The sequence below is a fragment of the Nelumbo nucifera genome, chromosome 3 (assembly GCF_055504915.1).
Source record: "Nelumbo nucifera cultivar China Antique chromosome 3, China Antique-T2T, whole genome shotgun sequence".
Classification (NCBI taxonomy): Eukaryota; Viridiplantae; Streptophyta; class Magnoliopsida; order Proteales; family Nelumbonaceae; genus Nelumbo; species Nelumbo nucifera.
This window is the reverse complement of record NC_142651.1, coordinates 35418853-35445629: the sequence shown is the minus strand read 5'-3', so window position 1 is coordinate 35445629 and position 26777 is coordinate 35418853. Positions and strand designations below refer to the sequence as shown.

Below are 26777 nucleotides of genomic sequence, written 5' to 3'. Positions count from 1 at the left end.
GGTGTAGTACAATGATACAGGAAGTTACTAGAATGCCCCTGATTAGTGATGGGACACCCAAACAACTTAAAACATTAAACAGGATTAGGCCCATTAACAAAGGCCCAGTACAGGACAACTTAAACTTAAGTATAGGCTAATAAGAACTCTTATCAGCCGAATACTCATACATACAAAGACTTCAATCCAACATCCTCTCTTGTCGAGCAGTGCTTGATCATTATGGGCTGAGAGGTTAAATGTAAGGCCATTTAGGATAGTACCTGATAGGCTAATCTTGCACCTGCCCACAGTCCCTAGGTTTTTATAAGATGGCTTGGCCCAGGGACCACTTAATGTAAGTGTTGGGCCCATAGGGTCCATGTGATGGGCTCAGGGGTTCATTGAACTTCTTAGTGAATTCGGCTAGGCCTTGTAATGAAGGCTGGGCCGAACCCATGTGGCTGGTGTGTAGATCAATGCTTGGGTCCCACGCCATACAAAGAAGCCCAACTGGGCAGCAGATTGGAAACTAGTTAAGCACTGAACACTTAATGGGCCAAAAGCCCATTTCGAACTGGGTTGATATGATCACCCATTTATGGGGCGGATCTGAGATTAAAGTTAACAAAAGGATTGAGCCTTGTTATAATTCAGGTCTGCCTTAGAGTTCGGCCTGACTGAGTTCAGTTACGTAGAAGAAGAAAAAGTGATAAAGAAAGAGAGAAAGAGAGAAAGAGAGAAGAGAGAATTCTGGTTCGAACTGAAAGAGTCAACCTCACTTCTCCCAGTCGCTAGTAAGTATTTATATTATTATTAAAACATGACTGAAAAGACCTATATGCCCTTACTTTAAGTTAAGAGCACATGTTTCAACACAACATTACAAATCAGCAACATCAATCAAGGTATAAAGACAGAAATACCCCTACGCTAACACTCCCCCTCAAGTTGGTGAGTATATATCATATACTCCCAGCTTGTTACATATGTAGTCCACTCTTCCCCGACTCAAGCCTTTTGTAAATGAGTCAGCCCCCTGATTTCCTGTATTAACATGTGTAGTGTCTAGCTCTCCATTCAGCACCTTCTCCCTCACAAAGTGACAGTCAACCTCAATGTGCTTGGTTCTTTCATGAAACACTAGATTAGAGGAGATATGAACTATAGCCTGATTATCACAATAGAGCTTCATTGGAGTGTTAATGTTGTACCCTACTTCTTGTAGAAGGTTCCTTAGCCACACTAATTCACAAGCGGTGTGCGCCATAGCCCTATATTCTGCTTCTGCACTGCTTCTTGCCACAACCGTCTGCTTCTTACTTTTCCATGTCACCAAGTTACCTCCCAGAAACGTGCAATAGCCTGTAGTAGACCGCCTATCAGACATAGAACCGGCCCAATCAGCATCAGAATACCCTTCTATTTCAAGTTTTCCCCCACTCTTGTATATCAGACCGCAACCCGGGGCCCCTTTTAGATACTTCACAATTCTCAAAACCGCATTCCAATGAGGAATCAGAGGTTTTTACATGAACTGTCTTACCACACTAACTGCAAATGAGATGTCTGGTCTGGTAATGGTTAGGTAGTTCAGTTTGCCCACAAGTCGTCGGTATCTGCCAGGGTCTTCAAACACTTCACCCATATCACTGCTTAGCTTGGTATTTGTGTCCATGGGTGTTTCAGCTGGTTTGGCACCCAACAAGCCTGTTTCTTCCAGCAAATTAAGCACATACTTCCTCTGGCACAGGTTAATCCCATACTTGGATCTCGCTACCTCTATCCCCAAGAAATATTTCAGTTTACCCAGATCCTTTGTCTGAAAGTGATCCTGCAGATAAGTCTTCAGCCTGTTAATACCAATGTTATCATTCCCAGTAATAACAGTATCATCTACATACACCACCAACAGTATTTCCTCCCGGAGAGTCATGACTAAATACAGAATGGTCAACTTTGCACTGTTTCATGCCAAACTTCTTTACCACCTCACTGAACCTACCAAACCATACTCGAGGAGACTGTTTAAGCCCATATATAGCCTTCCTTAGTCTGCACACCTTACCATCCTCCCCCTGAGCAACAAACCCTGGAGGTTGCTCCATGTAAACCTCCTCGAGTAAGTCACCATGCAAAAAGGCATTCTTGATATCAAGCTGATATAGTGGCCACTCATACATGGCTGCAAGAGAGATCACAACACGAACTAACCCTATCTTAGCAACCGGTGAGAAGGTCTCTATGTAGTCAATGCCATAGGTTTGGGAGTACCCTTTTGCAACTAATCGCGCTTTCAGGCATTCAACACTACCATCAGGCAGATACTTAACCGTATAAACCCACTTACAACCAACAGCTTGCTTCCCAGGAGGAAGAGCAGTAAGGTCCCAAGTATGATTATGATGAAGGGCTGAGAGTTCTTCTTCCATGGCACGGCACCACCTTGGAGAGGCAAGGGCTTCCTAGACATCTTTAGGAACTATAACTGAGGATAACAAGGTAACAAACTGGCAATGGGAAGCAGAAAGGTGAGTAAGAGAAACATAATTAGAAATGGGATGAAGGGTGCAAGTACGTTTACCTTTCCGCAAAGCAATGGGTAGATCAACCTCAAATGCTAAGTGGGGGTCTGGTGCCGGATCCGTCGACGGAGATGTAGCCGGAGGAGTAGTAGCTGGTGCACGTGGGCTATGTGTATACACATGACGGATAGGTGGGCGTTCAACAGGTGGTGGCACCGGAGGCAAGGATTTGGTCACAACTGGAACAAAGGGAGGAGGATCAACAACGGGAAGTGGAAGAGGAGGAGGTGATAAGGAGGAAGAAGCATCACCAGACCCCAAAAAGAACGGAGTAGACTCAAAGAAACTGACATCAACACACACAAAGAACCGTCGAGAACCAGGATGGTAACACCTATACCCTTTCTGGGTCCGAGAATAACCAAGGAAGATGCACTTGAGAGAACGGGCATCAAACTAGTCGTTCCCGGGACCCAGATTATGGACAAAACAGACACACCCAAAAACTCTCGGTGTAAGAGGGAACGGAGACAAAGTGGGAAACAAGACCTGAAACGGAGACTGACCATCAAGGATGAACGTGGGCATCCGATTAATCAGAAAACAAGAGGTAAGCATTGCATCACTCCAAAAAGATTTGGGAACATGCATGTTGAAAGAATGGTAGGATCCATCTAATGGACGCCACAAAGGTTGCGGAATGGGTGGGCGAATTTCAAAAATTTTCCTACCTTCTCCCATCTGAGAATCATATTCCCTAAATTTAGAATACAATATTCAAGGATCCTACTTGAACCATAATCAAACCAGATCTGTACCAAAAGACAAATGGGAGGAATATACCTGATCCGGAGAAGCAGTATCTCCCAAAGTTGGTGTTCACGCCCAAAGAATGCACCAAGAACCGTTCCTGCTGAAGATGACACAGCTGTGGATGGAACAGAACCAGCAGGGTGCATCCTACACACTGGATCCTTCACAAGAATCCTCTGGAAACACTAAACACTGAATCTTTTTAGTCTATGTTGCAAGACTAATGTCAAGAACAGATTTCTTAACTTTCTTTCTCTGCAAAGATCAAATCTTGGAAGGATAGATGGCGGCGGCAGGAGGAGAACTCCAAGAGCGAAAAAGGGCTTAACTGCTTCTTCTTCTTTTTCTGGAGTATGAATGATATCCTATCTCAAATCGCAGGAGATATCCTATATCTCTTCAAAAGGTGGTTCGAAATCTGATGATTTCTCTCTCTCTTAGGGTTTCTCCTCCTTTCTTCTTGATTAAGAAACCTCCTAATGAGGAGTTATCCCAATCCAATCAGTATTTGGATAGGGGATTATCTTAATCCTATCTGCAGATAAAGTTAGCTTACTCCTGATCTTATCAGGAGGTTACCAGATTCAAATCTAATTTGAATTTGGTCTCAAAGAGTGGATAAGGCTAAAGGCCCAATCCTTTTACTAACATTAATCTCAGATTCGCCCCATGGATGGGTGATCATATCAGACCACCTCAAAATGGGCTTTTGGCCCATTAAGTGTTCAGTGTCTAAATACTTTCCAATTTGCTGCCCAGTTGGGCTTCTTTGTATGGCGTGGGACCCAAGCATTGATCTACACACCAGCCACATGGGTTCGGCCCAGCCTTTAATACAAGGCCCAGCCGAATTCACTGAAAAACTCAATGAACCCCTTGAGTCCATCACATGGACCCTATGGGCCCAACACTTACATTAAGTGGTCCCTGGGCCAAGCCATCTTATAAAAACCCAGGGACTGTGGGCAGGTGCAAGATTAGCCCATCAGGTATTATCCTAAATGGTCTTACACTTAACCTCTCAGCCCTTAATGATCAAGCACTGCCCGACAAGAGAGGACCTCTCCCTCGGCTGCAAGGAACAGTGCCGCACTCTCCTCTCATATGGATCCCGGGAATTAAAACCATTTGCAAACAATTTGAAACCATATATATATATATATAAATATATTAATTTTGCAAAACAAAATTCCAACGATTGAAGTCAACTGCCGGCAATTTGGTTTCCATCAGAGAGAGTGCATTCCCGATCATTACCCTTTGCCCGACAAAGTGGCTGATTCTGTCACTATGATCACCCACTCAGATGAATTCTCAAACTGCCCCAACATACCCAGGTTTTGATCCCCATCTAAGGATCTCACTGATTGGCATATCAAAGACAGCCTGATCCGACACCTAGTGAAGTGTCATAATCGAGTCTAGGGGTCAGGTGTAACTTTCCAGTTTTGCCCATCTGTCTCCAAGGTCCAGGGCAACACTGGAAATCTGGTCCGGTTCAAGGATTCAAGTAATCCCATACTGCATGTGCCTCGGGTCTTACCCTGGTGGCTGAGATAGGCCATCCCAACACTTGGTGGCACACCAGTATCAGCCTTGGTAGGATAAATCTCCCCAGACTTATCCAACGGCTGTGAACATTTAAAACTAGCACGAATCTCTATAAAAGTCCAGTTTTAGGGTTTTGCACAGAATTAAACCAAACAACATGAATCAAACATGCACTTTATTTATTTCCACTAAATAACAAAAGTACATCAAATCGGATTGAAGCTAAGGGCATACAAAACTGTCTAACACATGTGATGCATTAGGGATCTTGCTGTTTCAAGGAGATGGCGATTCTTTCTCTCAGCCACCCCGTTTTGTTGTGGGGTGTAGGTACACGAGGTCTGATGTATAATGCCGTGTCATCCACAAAAATGACAAAATATTTGTATCCATTATATGACATTACTTTATAAAGACCCCAAACATCTGAATGAACTAAAGAAAAAGGACTCGACACACGGTTATCAACCCTAGAACTAAAGGGAACACGATGGTGTTTCCCAAACTGACACGACTCACAATCCAAAACAGAAAGCTGACTCAAGGACGGAACCAAGGACTTCAAGACTTTGAGCGACGGATGACCAAATCGGTAGTGCCACTGGAGAGGAGAAAGAGATGACTGGAGAGCTGTTGAAGTTCTACCACCACCACCGTCAAAATAATACAGTCCACCTGCTTCATGCCCTCCACCAATTTTCATCCCCGTCTTGAGATCCTGAAAGACACACATAGAAGGATAAAAGGTAATGGAGCAGTTAAGTGATTTGGTCAGCTTACTAACAGACATAAGGTTAAAAGGCAATTTAGGAACATACAGAACTGATGAGAGGGATATAGGATCTAGGTCAACATTACCAACACCCCAAATTGAGGATGTGGAACCATTAGCAAGGGTGACAGATTGTGATGTTGAGCAATGAGATAAGGAGGAAAACACACCTGGAGTTCCAGTCATGTGATCGGAGGCTCTAGAGTCAATGATCCAGGGATTGGGTGTAGATGCCAGACAAGCCATACCTGAGTGAGCAAAAGTCGCCATGTTCTGCTGTGATTGGATAAACCTCTCATATTCATCACGGGGAACACTCACCATCTCCTTCATGGGACCATCTGTGGATGTAGGAGGCAACTGATCAGATGAATGATTTTCCTGTCTAAAGCTGGAACTTGAGTCACCGGTCGTGGCATGATTGGCCCAGGTTGAGGGAGGACCATGTAGATCATAACAATAGTTGATGGTATGTCCATCCATACCACAATGAGTGCACTTCCTCGGGCCTGAGCTACGTCTTCTACCACGGGCTCCCTCTGAATTTCTGCTCCCAGTACGACCACCACCACGATTATGAGTAGACCCACCATTGCCACTTCGGCCATATGCAGAACCACTACCACCACCACAGCCAGACTGAGCTCCCCGAGCTCCACCTCTACCACCACGGCCTCTCGGTGCAACAAAGGCAGATCTATCTGAGATATTAGAGTTCTCAATAGATCCGATAGAAATCCTCCGAAGTCGAGCAAATACCTCTTCTAGGGACGGAAGAGCTGATCCCCCTAATATCTGAGCCCGTACTGGTTTATATTCAGACTTTAGTCCCACCAAAAATCTAGTCACATCAAGCTGCTCTCTCTATTGTTGCTGAATATTGACATCATAAGTGAGAGGATGATAGACATTCAACTCATTACGTATGTTCCTCATGTTGGCATAGTACTCCTCAAGACTCTGATTGCCCTGTTGCAGATTAAAGTACTCTTGATAAAGCTGATAAACTCTGGTTGTATTGTCCTGCCCCGAATACAATTTCTTCGCATGGTCCCACACATCTTTGGCAGTATCAAGGAACATGAAGTTCACACTAATCCTGGGTTCCATACTGTTCCACAACCATGTGATGATCTGAGCGTCCTCTTGCTCCCAGTCTTCATACTCGTGAGAGTCAGAGGAGGGTTTCTCCTCTCTGATGTGTTTTACCTTCTTCTTTGCCTTCAGAAAGACTTCAATGGATTTAGCCCAAGGCACATAATTCTCTCCATTTAACATTATGGAGGTCATCTGAACATTCAGGTAGTCTGTAGGCACCATCACACTACGTTTATAATCATTATTGTCTCCCATTATGTTATCACCAATTCTGCACACTTGCTGAATTCTATTATCACTGAGATCTGCACACTACACACCACTAGGTCACACCTGTCACACTGATTGCAGCACTAATTGTTGCTGGAATGTGTGCTCTTTACACCACAAACCCTAGATCACACCTGTCACATTGATTTCAGCACTTGTTGCTGAAAAGTGTGCTCACACCACAAACCCTACTCCTACAACTACCTGAAATCTCACCACTATATGATCATATCTCTTCCTTCAAAATGCACAAAGAAACCAGCATAAACCCTAGCCCTTACTGGCCGAAACCCTAGCAAATGGTCTGAAACACACCTTCTATTTAATCCATAACAGATATCATGCACTGAAATCTCTTACCTTATCACTGAAGTAACACCCATGCGAGCAGGAGAGCAGTCCACACACAACAGCGGCTTCACACACAACAGCCACTGCCCACACAGTTCAGCCCTCTATTCTTCCTCTACTAGGAGAGGGCGATCTCAGAAATCACAGCAACCGACCACATACGACCTGACTGGAGGCATAGAGACCCCCAAGGGAAGAGGGCGATCACTCCTTTTCAGCCCTTTCCCTTATCTCCAATCGAACACACAAAAAAAAAAGAGGAAAATCCTAGATAGGGTGCGCAGAGAATGAACCCTAGGCAAGCAGAAATCTAGGCAGATTTAACCTAGCTCTGATACCATGTTATAATTCAGGTCTGCCTTAGAGTTCAGCCTGACTGAGTTCAGTTATGTAGAAGAAGAAAAAGTGATAAAGAAAGAGAGAAAGAGAGAAAGAGAGAAGAGAAAATTCTGGTTCGAACTGAAAGAGTCAACCTCACTTCTCCCAGTCGGCCAGTAAGTATTTATATTATTATTAAAACATGACTGAAAAGACCTATGTGCCCTTACTTAAGAGCACATGTTTCAACACAACATTACGAATCAGCAACATCAATCAAGGTATAAAGACAGAAATACCCCTACGCTAACATGCCTTTAACCTTGTCCACTCTGGGAGACCAAATTCAAATCAGATTTGAATCTAGTAACCTCCTGATAAGATCAGGAGTAAGCTAACCTAATCTGCAGATAGGATTAAGATCATCCCCTATCCAAATATTGATTTGGATTGGGATAACTCCTCCTTAGAAGGTTTCTTAATCAAGAAGGAAAAAGGAGAAACCCCAAGAGAACAAGATCAGAATTCGAACATAGGGTTTGTGTGCAAGAAATCATCCTGCGAATTGAGATTGGATTTCATACACACTACAGAGAGAAGAGAAGCAATTTCAGCCATCCTCATCTCAGGAGTTCTCCTCCAGCCGTCGCCATTTTTCTGACAAGATTTGATCTTTGAAGGAAAGAAATCAAGAAATCAGTTCTTGATATCAGTTTTGCAGAAAGAACTGCAAAGATTTTGTGCTCAGAGTTTCCAGAGGATTCTTGCGAAGGATTCAGTGTGTAGGACGCACTCTGCTGATTCCGTTCCACATACAGCTGTGTCATCTTAAGCAGAAGCGGATCTTGGTGTCCTCTTTGGGCGTGAACACCAATTTTGGGAGATACTGCTTCTCTAGATCAGGTATAATTCCTCCCTTGTCTTTGGTTTAGATCTGGTTCGATTATGGTTCAAGTAGGATCCTTGAATATTGTATTCTTAAATTAGGGAATACGATTCCTAGTTGGAAGAAGGTAGGAAAGTTTTGAAATTCACCCACCCATTCCGCAATCTTTATGGCGTCCATACGATGGATCCTACCATTCTTTCAAAGGGATCTTTTAGTATGACTTCCTATCAAGAGGTTACCTTCTGGCCTAGGAAAATTTTGTGAGGTGGTTCTTTGCATGTACAGGAAGGTTTGGCACTTCACCGAGGAGAGAACGACGAGTTGACTTGGCTGGAAGAGCAGGAGACTCAGTCATCTTCTCCACTTCTACTGAGGCATAAAACCAGACTTTTCTATCCAGAAGAGGGATCGATCGAGGGATTGAATAAACTCCACGACTCTTCACTTTTATGCAAGCAAAGTTCAGGGCTTGAAGATTTGTTGTTTTTCTGTTGATCTCCACGGGACCTCCACACAAGTTTCCGATTAGGGTAAACACTTCTTCGGTCCAAAGATGGAAGGGAAGCCATGTATTTTTACCCATCCAAGGAAGTTTAGTCGATCTGGAGCAGCATTTGCCATCGGAACCCAACGATCTAGACAAACTGGTTTTCCAAACAGAAGAAATTTTTCTAAATTGACCCACCTTAGGACTAGCTCCTCAAAAGGGGCAAAACCCACCGCTTTGTTGGTATCAAATGGAAAGAGACTTGAGATCTCATTAGCATGAAGATTTTCCAAGAGACCTAACTCAACTTCTCTCCACGACAAGGAGTCTGGTTTAGAGCAGACAAACACCTGTTTCCAGTTTCTGAATGGTTTATCTTGGTGTGCCACTGAGATGAAGGTGGAACCTCTAGCTTTTATGATTTTACTTTTTTTCTCGAGTTGGGGGAAATGTTCATGGTGGGGTTGAGTGGGTTAGGAATCTCTTTTGAGGGATGTAAGCGTTTAACAAATTGGCAAAGTTTTCCCAGCCTTCGTTAGAAGGTTTTTCTGGAATACAGATGTTTCTCTACTTGACAGAATTTTCCCAGCAGCTCAGCCAAATAAACCTACCCCATTTGTTCTCTTTTTGATGAAGGATTAGAACTCTTCCCTTTTCTTTTTGTTTCTTGTCCAGGAGTGGTCGTCTCTGATTTTTGACAACCCTTAGAATGAAATTCTCCACCACTTTACTTCTTTCCAAGGAAAGGACTAGCTTTGTCCGAGAACCTCTGCACCTTTCTGTCACCTCGAGCAGTTCCTCTTTGTCACCTGAGAGTAGTTCCATGTCAAAGGTCTTTTGGCCGATTGAACCTACTATTTTCCTGTTCCTCATCTTCATTCTCTATTCCTCATCCTCTGTTCCTCAATCAACATAGCTAAACCAAAGTTGAAATTTCATAGAAATATCCTTACACATTTCTCTGTTGACAACTTCATTTCCCTAAGCTCCTCAAGCTAAAATTGGTGGAGTTATGCTCTCCTTTTCTTTAAAAAATTGTTTCTATCTTCTATGATAGAAAAAAAAAATTAAATTAGTTTATGGTTATGTAAAGAAAATAGTAGTTTTGTGTAGAGCTGATCTCTTTGTTCTTTGTAGAAACAAAATGATACTTTCATGAAGTTCCCAGTGTATGTTGATAGATTTTGTTTATTTGGATGTAGTTTAACTCTGGTGATCTTTGCAACAGTGTTGTTATGTGTTCTTGTATATTATCTGCTTATACTTGAGACTATTTAATGCTTTTGTTAGACTATTCTTTTCTAATTTTTTAGGTTGACACTAGCATTCTATTTGTGTCTGTTAGATACATATCTCTTACCTTATATTTAATGCTAGTTTCTCTCTTGAATCTTAATGATTTTACTGTGAAACAGCAAAAGGTTACGCCCTACAATTCGTGATATTATCACATCAAAAATAAAAGCACATGCTCTGACTATAAGTTCATCAAGCTCTGGTGTTTCCCACAGTGCTGGAACTGTTAATTCAGGCTTACATTACTTGAAAGAACAGTTGGAAAGCTACCCATTACAGAAACAGAAGCATCAAAATGGAACATTGGAGGCTGCAAAGCTCTTGGCGGTTAGTCCAGTCTCACCGGCAATGGCTCCTACAGGAGCAGCACAGGCTGCAGCCAAAGAACTTCTTGACTCAATATTAGACATTATCATTCGGATTCTTGGTGAGATATTATGACATGATTTTGCACCAACTTTAATTCATTTTTTGTGAACTAATCTTTACTACTGTAAAATGTTCAGAGAACCATGTTATTGTTGGTGAGCTTTTGGAATCCAAATCGGCACAACATAGTGACACAACCACTCAGGATTCACTAACTGGAGACATGAACTGGAACCCTGATTCTGAAACATCCCAAATCACTGGGGGGTACAGCGTTGGGTCTTCCCTGACTGTGTTGCAGGTATCTTGTCCGCCTTAAGTTTTTCACTGTATTTCTTTCTCCTGAATTGGAAGTTTATTGAGTTCATGTTCCTTTTTTACTCTCTAAATTTTATGTATTTATTTTGCACGAAAGAGTGAATGCCAGCAACTCATATGTGAGATTCTGAGAGCAACTCCGGAGGCTGCATCTGCAGATGCTTCTGCACAAACAGCTAGGCTTGCAAACAAAGTTCCTTCTAAAGATAAGAGGCAAGTCTTAACTATCAAATTCTTATAGAAAATAGTTGACAGTAGCCAATGATATCAGATCTGTATTCTGTAAGAAAAAACAGCAGAAAGGTGAAAAAAGATAGAGAGGATGAAGAAAGGAGTGCAGGTTCTGATGGTCCTGCCACCCCAATGAGTTGGTTTTTATATTAATCAAATAAAAGAGTACAGAGAGAGGAATACCCCAGCTGTCTATATAAGAGAGAGCACTAACAAATAATAATAAATCATTAACAGAAAAAATAACAAGTAGTGGGACCACACACTAAATAACTGTATCTCTACACTCTCCCTCAAGTTGGGAGTAGATATTCATCATTCCCAACTCATATGGATATTCATCACTCCCAATCGTCCTCTGAGATTTCAGGTCCTGAAAAACACGAGTAGGAAAAAAGGTTATGCTACAGTTCATGGATTTAGTCAAGCTACTAACAGATGAAAGGTTGGTATTTGAGCTTGGGGACATGAAGAACAAAGGATAAGACAAAAGTGTCAGAGGCTTTGATATCTCCTTTGCCAGAGATGGGAGCAAGAGACTCATCAGCAAGGGATATCTTCTCTCTACTCGAAAGGAGTTGATATGAACAAAAGATGTTAGATATACTAGTCATATGGTCTGATGCACCACAATTAATAATCCAGGGGATTTTATGATTACATGAAACAATAGCATGATTTGCAGAAGCACAAGTACCTAAGTGAGCAAATGTAGATGATGAGGTGTTGCCTGAAGGGTTGGATGCTGAAACAGTGGTCTCCAAGTGATTAAGTAACCTCCCATACTTTTCAAATTCTGCTTTTATTGCTGCCAGCTGCTTCGTAGCTGAATTTTTTTCACTTTCTCTATTTCCACCCTTAGGCACTATGGCAACATTAGCATTCTTAGGCTTCCTAGTCTAACCATTCTTCTTAAAGTTGTTATTGTTGTTGCTCTGAAACCTATCCGGTAGAAGATATGGATGAAGTTTCCAACAAGTGTCCTTAGTATGCTTCGGTTTCTTGCAATATTCACATATCATTTCTTTCTTCTCAGTCAGCCCTTTTGGCTTTATTCCAACATGTGCAAAGTGTTTGCAGGTGGTCCATTAACTGTACTTTCCGCCTACTCTCTTCACTACTTACCATAACATATGATTGAGAAAGAGTGACCTCATCTTTGGCCTGTAATGTCGAACTCAGGGTTGAGTCCTGTGAGAAACTCAAACACCTTGTTTCGTTCCACCAATTTTCTAAATGTCTCTACATCTTTAGTACTCTCCCATACAATTGTCTCCATAACATTAATTTCTTGCCATAGTGACTTCAACATGGAGTAGTAAACTGCTACATTCTTCTCCACCTGTCTAAGATTGTTCACATCACTCTTCAATTTATAGGCTCTCACAACATTTAACTTCTGTGAATATGTTTCTATAATACTGTTCCAAATCTCCTTGGTTGAAGCCATCCAGAGGTAATGCTGACTTATATGGGTTGCACAGAGTTGACTAACCATCCAATCACTATGTAGTTCTCTTGCATCATTCTCTCATATGGGTTTGTCTCTACAGGTTTCTCCATACTACCTATGAGAACTTTACCTTTACTACAAACATAAATTTGTATAAATTGTGCCTAGGCTAGATAATTGGTTCCATCCAAGGTTCAAAGTATCGATATGATACTGCGAAACGCGTATCGTATCGGTACTTAGAAACACCCGAAACTCTATTTTTTCTAATTTTTTTTTCAAAGTTTGGTTTTTTAGGAAGCTAAAAACATGTTTTTTTAATTAAAAAAAGTTGGGGTTCCGAAACACCTAGAAACAAGCATTTCGGATCGTATAGTTTTCAAAAGATACGATACAATACGCCCGGGGAGTATTGTATCGGTACTTTAAACCATGGTTCCATCTAGTTTAATTGTGGTCACTCTAATAAAAAAGGAATCTACTGGACCAATCCCAGATAACAGCATTTGCTTCATTTCACTTCCAAATTGCTCCATTGATCAAACAAAAATAAAAAACTAGTTTTTTAGTCTTTATAGACCTAACTGAGGTCAGTCCTGTACCAAGAGATTCAAAAACTAGGGTTTCACTGCACCTAGCTATCGGAGAGAAAGAGATAGGAGGTAGCCGCTCCTACCAAAGCTGCCTAACCTTCTTCAAATCTCAAGCGCACACTTTTGGGGATCAAAATAAACCTCTCAAACCCCAAGCGCCACACCCAATCCTTCTCCTTAATTTGTAACTTGAAAACTCTCTAGTTGGCTAGGGTTTTGGGCAGAAAAATAACAGCTTCACATCTTGGCAATCTCCGGCCAGATTCTAACTCTCCAAACCCTCGACCAACTAGGCAAACAGTCCTCTGATTGATTAGGAACTTATCTCTCCATACACTCTTTTAATCAAAGGGTGTATGGAAAAAAGGAAAAACAAAAAAGATGAACTGCTTTAGTACAAAGATGTAATTTTGTCCTTCAAATCTGATGGAAATATACTGATTATAGCAGTATATTTCTGAATTAATTAGGCTAATTACATGAGAAGAGAGTTCAATAGATTCCTCTCTCCCTTCACTTAATCTGAATTAATTAGGCTAATTACATGTTGTTTGTCCTGTAGCTATAGTAGTTCGAACCAGGAGAAGAGCAGAAGAAGAAGAGAACAGTCGAACCTGATAGACTAAACCCTATCAGTCGACCCTTAATATGGATTAGCCTCTAATTAGTAGTACAAAGACTAAACTGCCCCCACTTAAGTATGGGATAGGAAGTCTCTATTAAAACTGCCACATAAGCACAAAACTTAACAAAAATAAAATGACTAATCTACCCTTATTCGGCTAGCTCTAACACTCCCCCTCAAGCTGGAGAATGTATGTCATATAATCCCAGCTTGTTACATATATAGTTCACTCTCCCTGAGCTTAAGCCTTTTGTAAACAAATCTGCCCATTGATCACCTGAGCCCACATGTTCTGTGCTTATCTCTCCAGTAAGGACCTTCTCCCTCACAAAGTGGCAATCAATCTCTATGTGCTTTGTTCTCTCGTGAAAAACAGGGTTAGATGAGATGTGGAGTGCAGCTTGGTTGTCACAGTACAATTTCGTAGGTCTATCCATGGAGAACCCGATTTCTTGTAGGAGATTCCTCATCCATACTAATTCACATGTAGTGTGTGCCATGGCTCTATATTCGGCTTCAGCACTGCTCCTTGCCACAACCGTCTGCTTCTTACTCTTTCATGTCACAAGATTTCCTCCAAGAAATGTGCAGTAACTTGTAGTAGATCTTCTATCAGACACAGAGCCTGCCCAATCTACATCTGTATACCCAATTACTTCAAGTCTTCCTCCTGGTTTGTACAATAACCCACGGCCTGGAGCTCCCTTCAGGTACCTTACAATTCTAAGAACTGCATCCCAGTGAGGTATCCAAGGGTTCTGCATAAATTGGCTCACCACACTGACTGCAAAGGAGATGTCTAATCTCATGATAGTCAAATAGCTCAGCTTCCCCACTAACTGTCTATACCTTCCAGGATCATCAAATATTTCCCCTGTATCATTGCTCAACTTAGCATTTGGCTCCATGGGAATTTCAGCCGGTTTTGCACCTAACAGTCCTGTTTCATCCAGCAGATCAAGAACATATTTTCTTTGGCACAGGTTTACACCTTGTCTTGATCTAGCAACTTCTATACCCAAGAAATACTTCAATGTCCCAAGGTCTTTTGTTTGAAAATGATTTTGCAGAAAGACCTTTAGTTTATCGATCCCCAATTTGTCACTATCAGTTATGACAATATCATCCACATAGACCACTAATAAAATCTTTCCGGCTTCTGAATCATAGCTGAACATCGAGTGGTCAACCTGGCATTGTTTCATTCCAAAATTCTTCACCACTTCACTAAACTTCTCAAACCAAGCATGAGGCGATTGTTTCAACCCATAAATTGCCTTTTTCAGTCTGCACACCTTACCATCCTCCCCCTGAGCAACAAACCCAGGTGGTTGCTCCATATATACCTCCTCCATAAGGTCACCATGAAGGAAGGCATTTTTAATGTCAAGTTGAAACAAGGGCCAATCATACATAACTGTTAGGGAAATTAAGACATGGATAGAGCCAATCTTAGCCACTGGAGAGAAGGTCTCCATATAGTCCACCCCATACAACTGTGAATAACCTTTAGCAACAAGTCTGGCCTTCAGACGCTCCACACTACCATCCGGCAAGTATTTAACAGTATACACCCATTTACAATCCACAACATGCTTACCAGGAAGAAGAGTAGTGAGCTCCCACGTTTGAGTATGCTGAAGGGCAGAGAGTTCCTCCTCCATTGCCTACCGCCACCTAGGTGAGCTAAGAGCCTCTCGGACATTCTTAGGTATAGAAATAGATGATAACAGTGAAACAAACTAGCGATGTGAAGTGGAAAGGTGAGAGACTGAAACAAATTGGAAATGGGATGGAGGGTACAACTACGTTTACCTTTCCGTAAAGCAATGGGAAGATCAAGTCCTGAAGGTTCTGGGACAAGAGCAACAACAGGATCTGCAGACAAGGTAGAAGCTGGAGGAGGAGCCGGTCTCTGTCGATGAGTATACACGTGCCGGACCGGTGGTCATTCAGTAGGGATCTGCACTAGAGGAGGTGAAGGGTCAACCCCAACTGGAACACCCGGAACGGGATCATTGACTGGAAGATGAAGAGGAAACAAAGGTGGAGACACGGATGCTTCAGGTCCCGAGAAGAAGGGGACAGACTCAAAAAAGGTGACATCAGGACAGGCATAGCACTTCCGAGTAATGGGATTGAAACACTTGTACCCTTTTTGAATCCGAGAGTAGCCAAGAAAGACACACTTAATAGAGCGTGCATCCAGCTTGTCTATCCCAGGACTCAGATTGTGAACAAAGCCTGCCAAAGATATGAGGTGTTAATGGAAAGGGAGACAAGGTGGGGAACAAAATAGAGAAGGGAGACCGACCATGAAGAATGAAGGAGGGCATCCGATTAATAAGGAAACACGCAGTAAGTACAGCATCACTCCAAAATCGTTTAGGAACACTCATATGATGAAAAATAGACCGAGCAGTTTCAAGGAGATGACGGTTCTTTCGTTCAGCCACCCCACTTTGTTGAGGAGTGGATGCACATGAAGTTTGATGAATGATGCCATGTTCTTCTAAATACTGTTGAAAGGAAGTAAGAAAGTATTCACGACCGTTATCTGAACGAAGAACTTTGATTGGAACACCAAATTGTGTACGTATTTCAGCATGGAATTTTTGAAAAATGGAAAATAATTCACTCCTTTCTTTCATTAAATAAATCCATGTCATCCTTGACAATCATCAATAAAAGTGACAAAATACTTGTAACATTATAAGACTATTTTAATCGGGCCCCAAACCTCTGAATGAACCAAAGCAAAAGGACTCAACATACAACTATCAACTCTAGGACTGAAGGGAACACGATGATGTTTCCCATATGGACACGACTCACACTGTAAAGACAACAAATGACTCAAAGACGGAACCAGTATCTTGAGTGCCTTGAGAGATCGATGTCCCAATCAACAATGCCACTGTAGAGGAGTGAGTGAAGTCTGAAGTGCAACTGACGATCCACCACCGTCAAGGTAATACAATCCACCAGCCTCATGCCCCCCACCAATCTTCTTCCCCGTCTTGAGATCCTGAAAAACACAAAAGGAAGGGAAAAATGTAATAGAGCAATTAAGAGTCTTGGTTAATTTACTAACAGACATAAGATTGAATGGAAACTTAGGGACATATAGAACAGATGATAAAGAAAGAGAAGTTGTGTCAACTTTACCAACACCACAAATGGGAGAAGAGGAACCGTTGGCAAGGGTAACAGTTTGAGATGTGGAAGTTTCAGAGAGGGAAGAGAACACACCTGGAGTGGCGGTCATGTGATCAGAGGCTCCAGAGTCAATAATCCAGGTGGAGGGTTTGGATGCCAAACAACCTATACCTGAGTAGGCAAGGGTGGTTGTAGTATGTTGTGAAGTAGCCTAGAGGAACCTCTCATACTCATCATGCGGTACACTCACCATCTCCTTCCCGGAAACAGATGTAGATGTGGAAGGTGTTAGGTCTGCCTATTGGTTATCACTGACATCAACCCCACCAGCTACTGCATGATTGGCCCATGTAGGAGGGCCAGGGAGATCATAACAGAAATTCACCGAATGTCCGTTCCTGCCACAATGGGTACACTTCCTTGTAGAGTTACTTTTTCCTTTACCACGGCCAAATACGGAACCACCACGACCTCCTCAGGAGGCATGTCCTCCCCCTCTAGTACCACGTCCACCTCCTTTGGCTATCACAAATGCTGATTTGTCAGACTGTGTGGGATTCTCTGTAGGTCCCAAAGAAATCCTACGAAGCCGTGCAAAAACTTCCTCAAGTGTAGGAAGAGTAGAGCCTCCTAATATTTGGGCCCTAACTAGTTCATATTCTGATTTTAACCCCACTAAGAACCTAGTGACATCTAGTTGTTCCCTCTGTTGTTGCTGAACCTTAACATCTGGAGTGAGGGGATGATAGGCATTGAGTTCATTTCTGAGGTTCTTCATATTGGCATAGTACTCTTCTAGGGTTTTATTCCCTTGCTGCAGATCGAAATACTCCTGATACAGCTGATATACCCTTGTAGTATTATCCTGCCCAGAATAAAGCTTCTTGGCATGTTCCCATATGTCCTTAGTTGTATCTAAGAACATAAAGTAGGCACTTATTATGGGTTCCATACTATTCCATAACCATGTCAGGACTTGGGCATCTTCCTATTCCCAGTCATCAAACCCTGAAGAATCAGCTGGTGGTTTATCTTCCTTCTCTTGTTTCACTTTCCTCTTTGCCTTGAGAAAAACTTCCACTGACTTGGCCCGTGGTACATAGTTCTCACCATTAAGTTTAATTGAAGTCATCTGCACACCTAGATAGTTAGAGGGAATCACCACACTAGGTTTCTAATTGTAAGCTGAAATGTTGTAGCCGAAGTAGTAGAAGAGAGGAGGAGACCAAGAGGTGCTGAGAATGTCGAACTGCCTAACCCAATCGACAGTACTATCATTTATATTAGATTACAGTACAATGTTACAGGAAATGTCTGGAATGCCCCTGATTAGTAATGGGACACCCAGACTACTTAAAACACCAAATAAACTTAGGCCCATTAACACAGGCCCAGTACATAACAACTTAAACACAAATACAGGCTAATAAGAACACTTATCAGCCGAACCATCAATATATAAAACCCTTCAACCTAACACTTCCCCTCAAGCTAAGCATGGATGTCAATCATGTTTAGCTTGCCAAGAAGGTCCACGAATTTTGCTGCAGCCAACCCTTTAGTCAGTACATCTGCAATTTGCATCTCAGATGGAGTATAAGGAATGCAGAGTTCTCCCGAGACTATTCTCTCTCTAACAAAATGTCGATCGATCTCAATATGTTTTGTCCTATCATGTTGCACAGAGTTATTTGCAATGTTGATGGCAGCCTTGTTGTCACAATACAGTCTAAGAGGGCCCTTAGCTTTAATGCCAAGCTCATTAAGAAGAGTCCTGAGCCATAGGAGTTCAGCAACCCCGTGAGCCATAGCTCGATATTCAGCTTCGGAACTTGATCTAGCAACTACATTCTGCTTCTTACTGCGCCATGTAACCAGGTTCCCTCCCAAAAATGTACAATTTCCTAAAGTTCATTTTCTGTCCCCAACAGAACCGGCCCAATCTGCATCAGTATAAGCTTCAATTTCAATTTTATTGTTTTTTCTGAATAGAATTCCCTTTCCTGGCAAGTCTTCAAGTACCTGAGAATCCTTTCAACTGCTTTCATATGAGGGATCTTTGGAGAGTGCATGAACTGACTGACAACATGCACAACATAAGCAATATCTGGTCGAGTGAGAGATAAATATATCAGCTTCCCTACCAATTTTTGGTATCTCTCTCTATCACAGTAGTCCTCCCCTACTGATTTCTGTAGGCCATGATTCTGTTCTATTGGAGTATCTGCTGGTCTACACCCTATCATGCCTGTCTCCTCTAGGAAGTCAAAAACATACTTCCGCTGACATATGTAGATCCCCTCTCTTGACCTAACAACTTCAATCCCAAGAAAATATCTCAAGTGACCCAAGTCTTTGATCTCAAATTTAGAAGCTAAAAACTCCTTTAGTCTTTTGATCTCTTCCAAGTCATTCCCGGTAATCACCATATCATCCACATAAACAATGAGTGTTGTAAGTTTGCTATCCTATCTCCTTATGAACAAAGTATGGTCTACACCACTCTGAGTGTACCCCACTTTCTTCATGGCCCCACAAAGCCTCTCAAACCATGCACGAGGAGACTGCTTTAAACCATATAATGCTTTCCTCAGTTTACTCACCTTTCTATCAAAGTCATAGCCTGGTGGAGGTTCCATAAATACCTCTTCATGAAGGTCACCATTTAGGAAGGCATTCTTCACATCCAGCTGATGAAATTCCCATGAAAAATTTGCTGCCAATGACAATAGAACTTGAATTGTGTTGAGCTTTGCTACTGGGTCAAAGGTTTCTTTGTAGTCAATCCCTTCTTTTTGAGTAAACCCCTTTGCCACAAGCCTGGCCTTGTACCTCTCAATGGACCCGTCCTCCCTTTTCTTTACAGTAAACACCCACTTGCACCCTACAATGCTCTTCCCCTCTGGCAGATCCACTAATTCCCAAGTTCTTGGTTTCATTAGGGCTTTCATCTCTTCATTCATAGCTTCTTTCCACCTTGGGTCAGACACGGCCTCTGAGTACCTAGAAGGAACATGTACAGAGGAAAGAGTAGACACAAAGGAGTGATAGACTGGAGATAAATGTGAGTAAGAAACAAAATCAGCAATGGGATGCCGAGTGGTGCAAGAACGGATAGGCTTATGGAGAGCAATAGGAAGATCCAAATCAGAAGTATGTGTGTTGGAATTACCTTGGATTGCAGAGACAAATTGATCCGAGTCCAACTAGTTGTTGTCATGAGTTTGAGGGCCCTTTTTCCTTCTGTTGTAGGTGATTCATATCTCTTTTTGTTCCCTACTGGAGCCTTCAGGGATATCTATACTATCAGGAGAGGTAACCGGCATAGTGGGAGCCTCACTAGGTTGACCCGGGATGCCACAACTAGGAGTAGAAGAAGAGGATGGAAGGCCCGAGGTAGATAGGGGAACGAAAAAGGAGGGAGAATAAGAATTCTGGTGACATACTTTCTCTTGGATTCTGAGAAGACTGAAAATAGGGTTGAGACTCAAAAAACACCACATCTCTGGTGACATACTTTCTCTTGTAACCCTTTTGTGTAGGAGAATACCCCAAAAATATTCCTTTCGTAGCCCTTGGATCCAACTTGGTCTTCTTTGGATCCTTCGCATGTATAAAACATATACAGCCAAAGACCCGTGGAGGAAGAGGAAAGTCTGGAAGAGTAGGACACAAAACAGAGAAAGGGGTTTTCATACCCAACACCTTAGATGGCATCCAATTTATCAGATATGATGTAGTAACTACAGCTTGAGACCAGTATTGCTTGGGAACCTTGTGCTAGAATAGTAAGGCTCGAGCTGTCTCCAATAGATGTCTATTCTTGCGCTTAGCAACCCCATTCTACTAAGGGGTATTAGCACAGGATGATTGATGTAACATGCCAGCATCTTCCATGAATAAGTTCAAGGATTTTTCAAAATATTCAGCAGCATTATCTGACCGGAATTGCTTAATCCTCTTATCAAATTGTGTTTCAATCATTTTGCAAAATGCCATAGTTATCCGTGGCACTTCATCTCTTCCTTTTAACAGGTAGATCCATGTGCATCGAGAGTAGTGGTCAATAAAACTGATAAAGTAACGAAAGCCATCAATAGAAACAACTAGTGAAGGGCCCCAAACATCAGAATGAACCAAATCAAAAGGAGCTCGAATTTCATTACTGGAAATTGGATACACAGTTCTACATTGTTTTGACATTTGACATACATCATAGACTAAACTCTGACTTGAAATGCCCTTAAACAATTCGGGAAACAACATTTCTAATGAAGAGAAAGGTAAATGACCTAACCTAGCATGCCACAGATGCAACCTAGCTATTGACTCCACACTCTCCGGACTACTAGCAGTAGATGCTTGTAACGCTGAACCGATGTCTGCACCAAAATAGTAGAGGCCTCCATACTCATGACCGCTCCCAATCGTTCTTCTCGTCAATCTGTCATGAAAGACACAATGAGTAGGAAAAAAGGTTATACTACAGTTTAAATTTTTGGTAAGTTTTGAAACAAACAAAAGATTTGAGGTGAGACTGGGAACATGTAGAACTGATTTAAGAGAGAGGTCCTTGCTTAGGTCAACCACCCCTTTTCCAGAGATGGTGGAGAAAGACCCGTCAGCAACTCTCATCTTATCTTGACCAGACAACAATTGATATGAAGAGAATAAGGAAGACATATGTGTCATGTGGTCAGTTGCACCGAAATCAATAACCCAAGAAGTAGAGTCAATAGAACTAGTTGCACTAAAGGCAGAGACTATACTTGATTTGGCAAGAGAGGTGGAAGTAAAAGATTTACTCCTTAGACGGGCTAAAGCCCGGCTAAGGACCTCTACCTCACTAGCAGTGAAGCCCAAGGCACCGGCTCCAGAGGAATCAGCAACGTGCCCCATGGGAGAAGAAGCCACTGTTGGTATACTCTATGAGTTGTCACCATTGTTACTAGTGACAAGGTTCCCACTTGCCGCATGACCCATCTGTTGCTTCTTGTCCTTTCTCAATGCAGCTGGCTTCAGGTAAGGATACAGGACCCAACACTTTTCTTTTACATGTCTCTCACCCCCACAATGAGTGCACTTAAGATGCTTCTTGTCTGGATGTCTGTTTCCCTTTGTGGAAATCAGGGCTGAATGTTCACCAAATTGTTCCGTTGGTTGAATCTGAGAGTCAACTTGCATCTCCTTTCTCCTGACTTCTTCATTCCTTACCAGATAATAAACATGATGTATCTCGGGCAGTTCATCTCTTCCTAGAAATTGTGACATTGTGCCCTCATACACTAGGTCCAGGCCAGCCAAGAACTTAAAGGCTCTGCTCTCTTCAATCTGTTTATCATGTCTCTCCTTGTCCCTAGCATTTTCCCAGTCCAAAATCAAGTGATGGTCAAGTTTTTCCCAAAGTCCTTCCAGAGTTGCAAAATATGTTGCAACTGTCATATCCCCTTGCCTTAAGGCAGCAATGTCTTGATTCAATCTGTAGATTCTAGCATTATTTTTCTTCTATCCATAGGTTTTAGACACTTTTTCCCAAATCTTGGCTGCTGTGGGAAAGTGTTGAACAGTTCTAGCAACTCGTGGAGTCATAGAGGCAAGCTCTAACACATGTCTTCCCTTAAAAGAAATTAAAAAGAAGCTAATGGGCCCATTAACACAATAAAATAGAACACTGCTTAAACATAAAACAAATACTAGTGTCCATTCGGCCCAGTCTCTCTGCAAGGGTTATGGGAGGAATTTGATCATCACTTTTTTATTGATTGGGATAGCACTAGTGACAAAGAAACGTATGGCAAGAAGGTTGAGGGGAGAGCCTTCAAGTTCTTGATACTGAGACGAGATGAGCTACCTTGTCAGAAATGAAGAGATGAGATGAGAAGAAGGGAGATGCAGTTTGAGAGTCAAGAAGCACTTGAAGTGCTCTCGCTGTGAGGGAGAGAAACACACTAAGGATACATGTTGGATACTTTACCCTCATCTAAAACCAGATGCATTGATAAAGGGTAAACCTTAGAAGGGACAACTGTCCGGAGGCATTGTTGCTAGTTCTAATATCGCCAAGGGAGTTCAAAAGCCCACACCTACCACAACTACTTTTCCGATGGGACAAACCATTACTCCTACTAGTACAAGGAACTTCCTAGATTTTACTACAATGATGTAGAAATCCTTATTGAGCAATGTCTCGGGCAAGGAACACCCCTCTTGCTTCCTCTTCCTTTTCCAAGTCAGGTACAACTTCTTCTCATAATTTCTCTAGTTCTCTTCAGTCTCACTCCTAGCTCATCAATTCGGATGCTACTAATCACATGAAACATCAGTCCTCATTTTCACTACTTATTAATTTTTATCTCGACAAGGGAAAGAGGAGGTGAACCTTGGCAAGGATATCTCCCTCAAATATGTTCTTCATATTCCCAATCTTGCTTCAAACTTGTTATCTATTTCCCACAACTCAATGGGAGAGCCAATATGTCACATGCTTTATGCATGCTAGTGGACCCAACCAATTAAGTTTTTGTTATTTTCATAGGTTAATTCGACCAGTGCTGAAATGGGCTTAAGTAATCAGGCCCATAAAGTGAAGGACTTTTTTCCTCTTTGTCCTTAAGACATGGTGTCTGTTAGAGTCAGCTGTAGAGGGGTAGTTTAGGAAATTTACATTAAGTTATATGTTGGATGTAATTACAAGTAGGTCTTAAGTTAGCTGATGTGTCTCTCACTTAAGTAAGGGCACAAGAGTAATTCTGATTTGTTTTTTAGAAAGGTATAAATAAAACCTAGCCGACTAGAGAGAGTAGTTCTCTAGTTCGACTAGACCTGTTTTCTCTTCTCCTCTCTTCTCTTCTCTCTACTGTTTCTACAGGTTCCTCTTCTCCTTATTATTTCGAAATATAAGAACACTATATACCTGAATTCTATCATGGTATCAGAGCCACGATAACCAGTTCAGATCAATTATTTTTCTTCTATTCACCGCACTTCTTCCTAGGGTTTTGCAGTTTCCTCATTGGTCGGTAGGAGTTTCACAGAGGGACTAAAAAGGACTGATCATTTTTTTTTTTGTTCTGGAGGTTTTCAGGCCACCAATGGGTAGAGTTGTTGCTGTTTTGTGTGATTGGTAGAAAACCCTCTACTCGGTTGTTCGAAGAGGGCTGGTTTCTGGTGTGAAGTTGAGTGACAATGCAAGTCTGGTTGGTGGGGGTTCAGATAGTTAGGCTTCATGGGTGTAGCAATGAGGAACAGATTGTGATATGTTGCAGAATCTAATTCCCTATTCGTGAGGTGTATTGTGATGGTTTATGGTGCTGAAAATGGAAGACAGCAGTGGTGTTGTTGCTGAAAGTGGTGAACAACGGTGAGTGCTGTTGCTGAAACCTATAATGGTAAGTACCCTAGTAGTAATCAGTCATTGGTGTGTAGTGTGGTGACTAATTAGTGAAGTGGAGTGACAGACTAGTGGTAGAATTTCTTTCCTTTTCCTTGTGCAGTCATGGGAGACAGCAGTAAATGCAAGTCTAGTGTGATGGTCCCTTCTGATTATCTGAATGTGCAGATGACATCTATCAAACTGAATGGTGAGAATTATGTGCCTTGGGCTAAATCTGTTGAAGTTTTTTTGAAAGCTAAGAAGAAAGTGAAGCATGTGAGGGAAGATAAACCCCAACTGGTTCGCAAGGATATGATGAGTAGGAGCAAGAGGATGCGCAAATTATGACGTGTCTATGGAATAGTATGGAACCCAAAATCAGTGTGAACTTCATGTTTTTAGATACACCCAAGGAGGTTTGGGATCATGCAAAGAAGCTTTATTCTAAACAAGACAACACTACTAGGGTTTACCAACTGTACCAAGAGTATTTCAATCTGCAACCGGGGAATCAAAGTCTTGAGGAATATTATGCTAGTATGAGAAATCTGCGAAATGAGTTGAATGTGTATCACCCTCTTACATCTGATGTCAAATTGAGCAACAACAAAGAGAGTAGTTGGATGTGACCAGATTTTTAGTAGGGTTTAAGTCTGAATATGAACTTGTAAGAGCATAGATATTAGGTGGTTCTGCTCTTCGTTCTCTTGAGGAGGTGTTTACCTGTCTCTGAAAGATCTCAATTGGATCCATGGAGAAGTCCACTATATCAGATAGATCTGTTCTTGCAGTAACGAGAGGGGGAGGTCGTGGAGTTAGAGGAGGAGCTCGAGAAGGTCAGCCTGGTCGTGGTGGTGGTGGTGGTGGACCCATGTAGGGTCATGGTGATGGTGGTGGTCGTGTTGGAGGTCGAGACTCAGGGAGAGCCCATGGAAGAGGACGTAGTAATGGTCAGAGGAGGTGTACACATTGTGATATGGAGGGACGTACTATCAACTTCTGCTATGATCTACATGGCCCACCTTCGACCTAGGCAAATCGTGTAGCGGTAACTGGTGGTGGTTCGAGATAGGAATCTCAATAAACTAATCAGATACCTTCTACATCTACAAATGCCTTCGGAAAGGAGATGATGAGTGTTCTACATGATGAGTATGAGCGGTTCATTCAGGCTATGTCTCAATAGACACGGCTACCCTTGCACGCTCAGGTATGGCTTGTCTGGAATCCAAACCTTCCCATTGGATTAACGATTCTAGAGCTTCTGATCGTATGACTGGGACTCTAGGTGTGTTTTCCTCCCCTTCTTCGTCCTCCACATCACAATCTATTACTCTTGTTAATGGCTCTACATCTTCCATATGTGGTGTTGGTAATCTCATTATCCCTATCCTTAGTTTTATATGTTCCCAAGTTTCCCTTTAACCTGATGTTTTAGTAAATTGACTAAGTCTCTTAATTGCTTTATCACTTTTTACCTTTCTTCTTGTGTGTTTCAGGATCTCAAGATGGAGATGAAGATTGGTGGAGGGCATGAAGCGGGTGGACTGTATTATCTTGATGGAGGTGGTTCGGCAACAGACCTTCAGACATCTCTTTCTCCTCTTCAATGGCACTGCAGACTTGGTCATCCATCTCTTAAAGCTCTTAAGTTACTTGTTCCGTCGTTGATTCGTCTTTCTACTTTAGATTGTGAGTCGTGCCAATTTAGGAATCGTGTTCCCTTTAGTCCTAGAGCTGATAGTCGTGTGCTGACTCCTTTTTCTTTTGTCCATTCAGACATTTGGGGTCTGTGAATAAACCCTAGTTGATTCTAGGTCAAAGTAGAGAAGAAGGAAGAAGAAAGAAAAGAGAAAGGAGAAGAATGTTCGGCCAGACTAGAAGAGAGAATGTGAAAAAAATCACTCTCCTAGCCGACCCACTTGGATTTTATTCATAAAACTTGGAGTTACACGAAAGACAGTTTTGTCCCTCATATAAGATGGGACACAAAACTTAAACTCAGATACAATAGACCTTTCGCTTTCAAGAAGATAAACCAGAATGACCAAAATACCCCTGACTCGAGCACTCTAACACTCCCACTCAAGCTAGAGAGTATATATCATATAGTCCCAGTTTGTTACAAATGTAATCTATTCTTCCCCGAGACAATCCCTTTGCGAAGAGATCTACTCACTGATTTCCTGAGCTCACATGAGATGTAGTAATTACCCCACTTATCACTTTCTCTCTCACAAAGTGACAATCCACCTCAATATGTTTAGTTCTTTCATGGAAGACGGGATTGGATGAGATGTGAACAACA

General features: G+C 42.0%; 1 protein-coding gene across 7 annotated transcripts in view; it reads left to right on the top strand.

The window, feature by feature from the left end:
• LOC104592889 (exocyst complex component SEC8-like) overlaps positions 1–26777 on the top strand; it is a 186147-nt gene that overhangs the window by 80384 nt on the left and 78986 nt on the right. For all 7 annotated transcript variants that reach the window (XM_010252442.3, XM_010252424.3, XM_019197134.2 and 4 more), the window contains 3 exons: positions 10469–10776; positions 10856–11019; positions 11134–11249. In XM_010252442.3, the coding sequence (XP_010250744.1) occupies positions 10469–10776; positions 10856–11019; positions 11134–11249 (588 nt within the window). The remainder of the gene's footprint in view (positions 1–10468; positions 10777–10855; positions 11020–11133; positions 11250–26777) is intronic.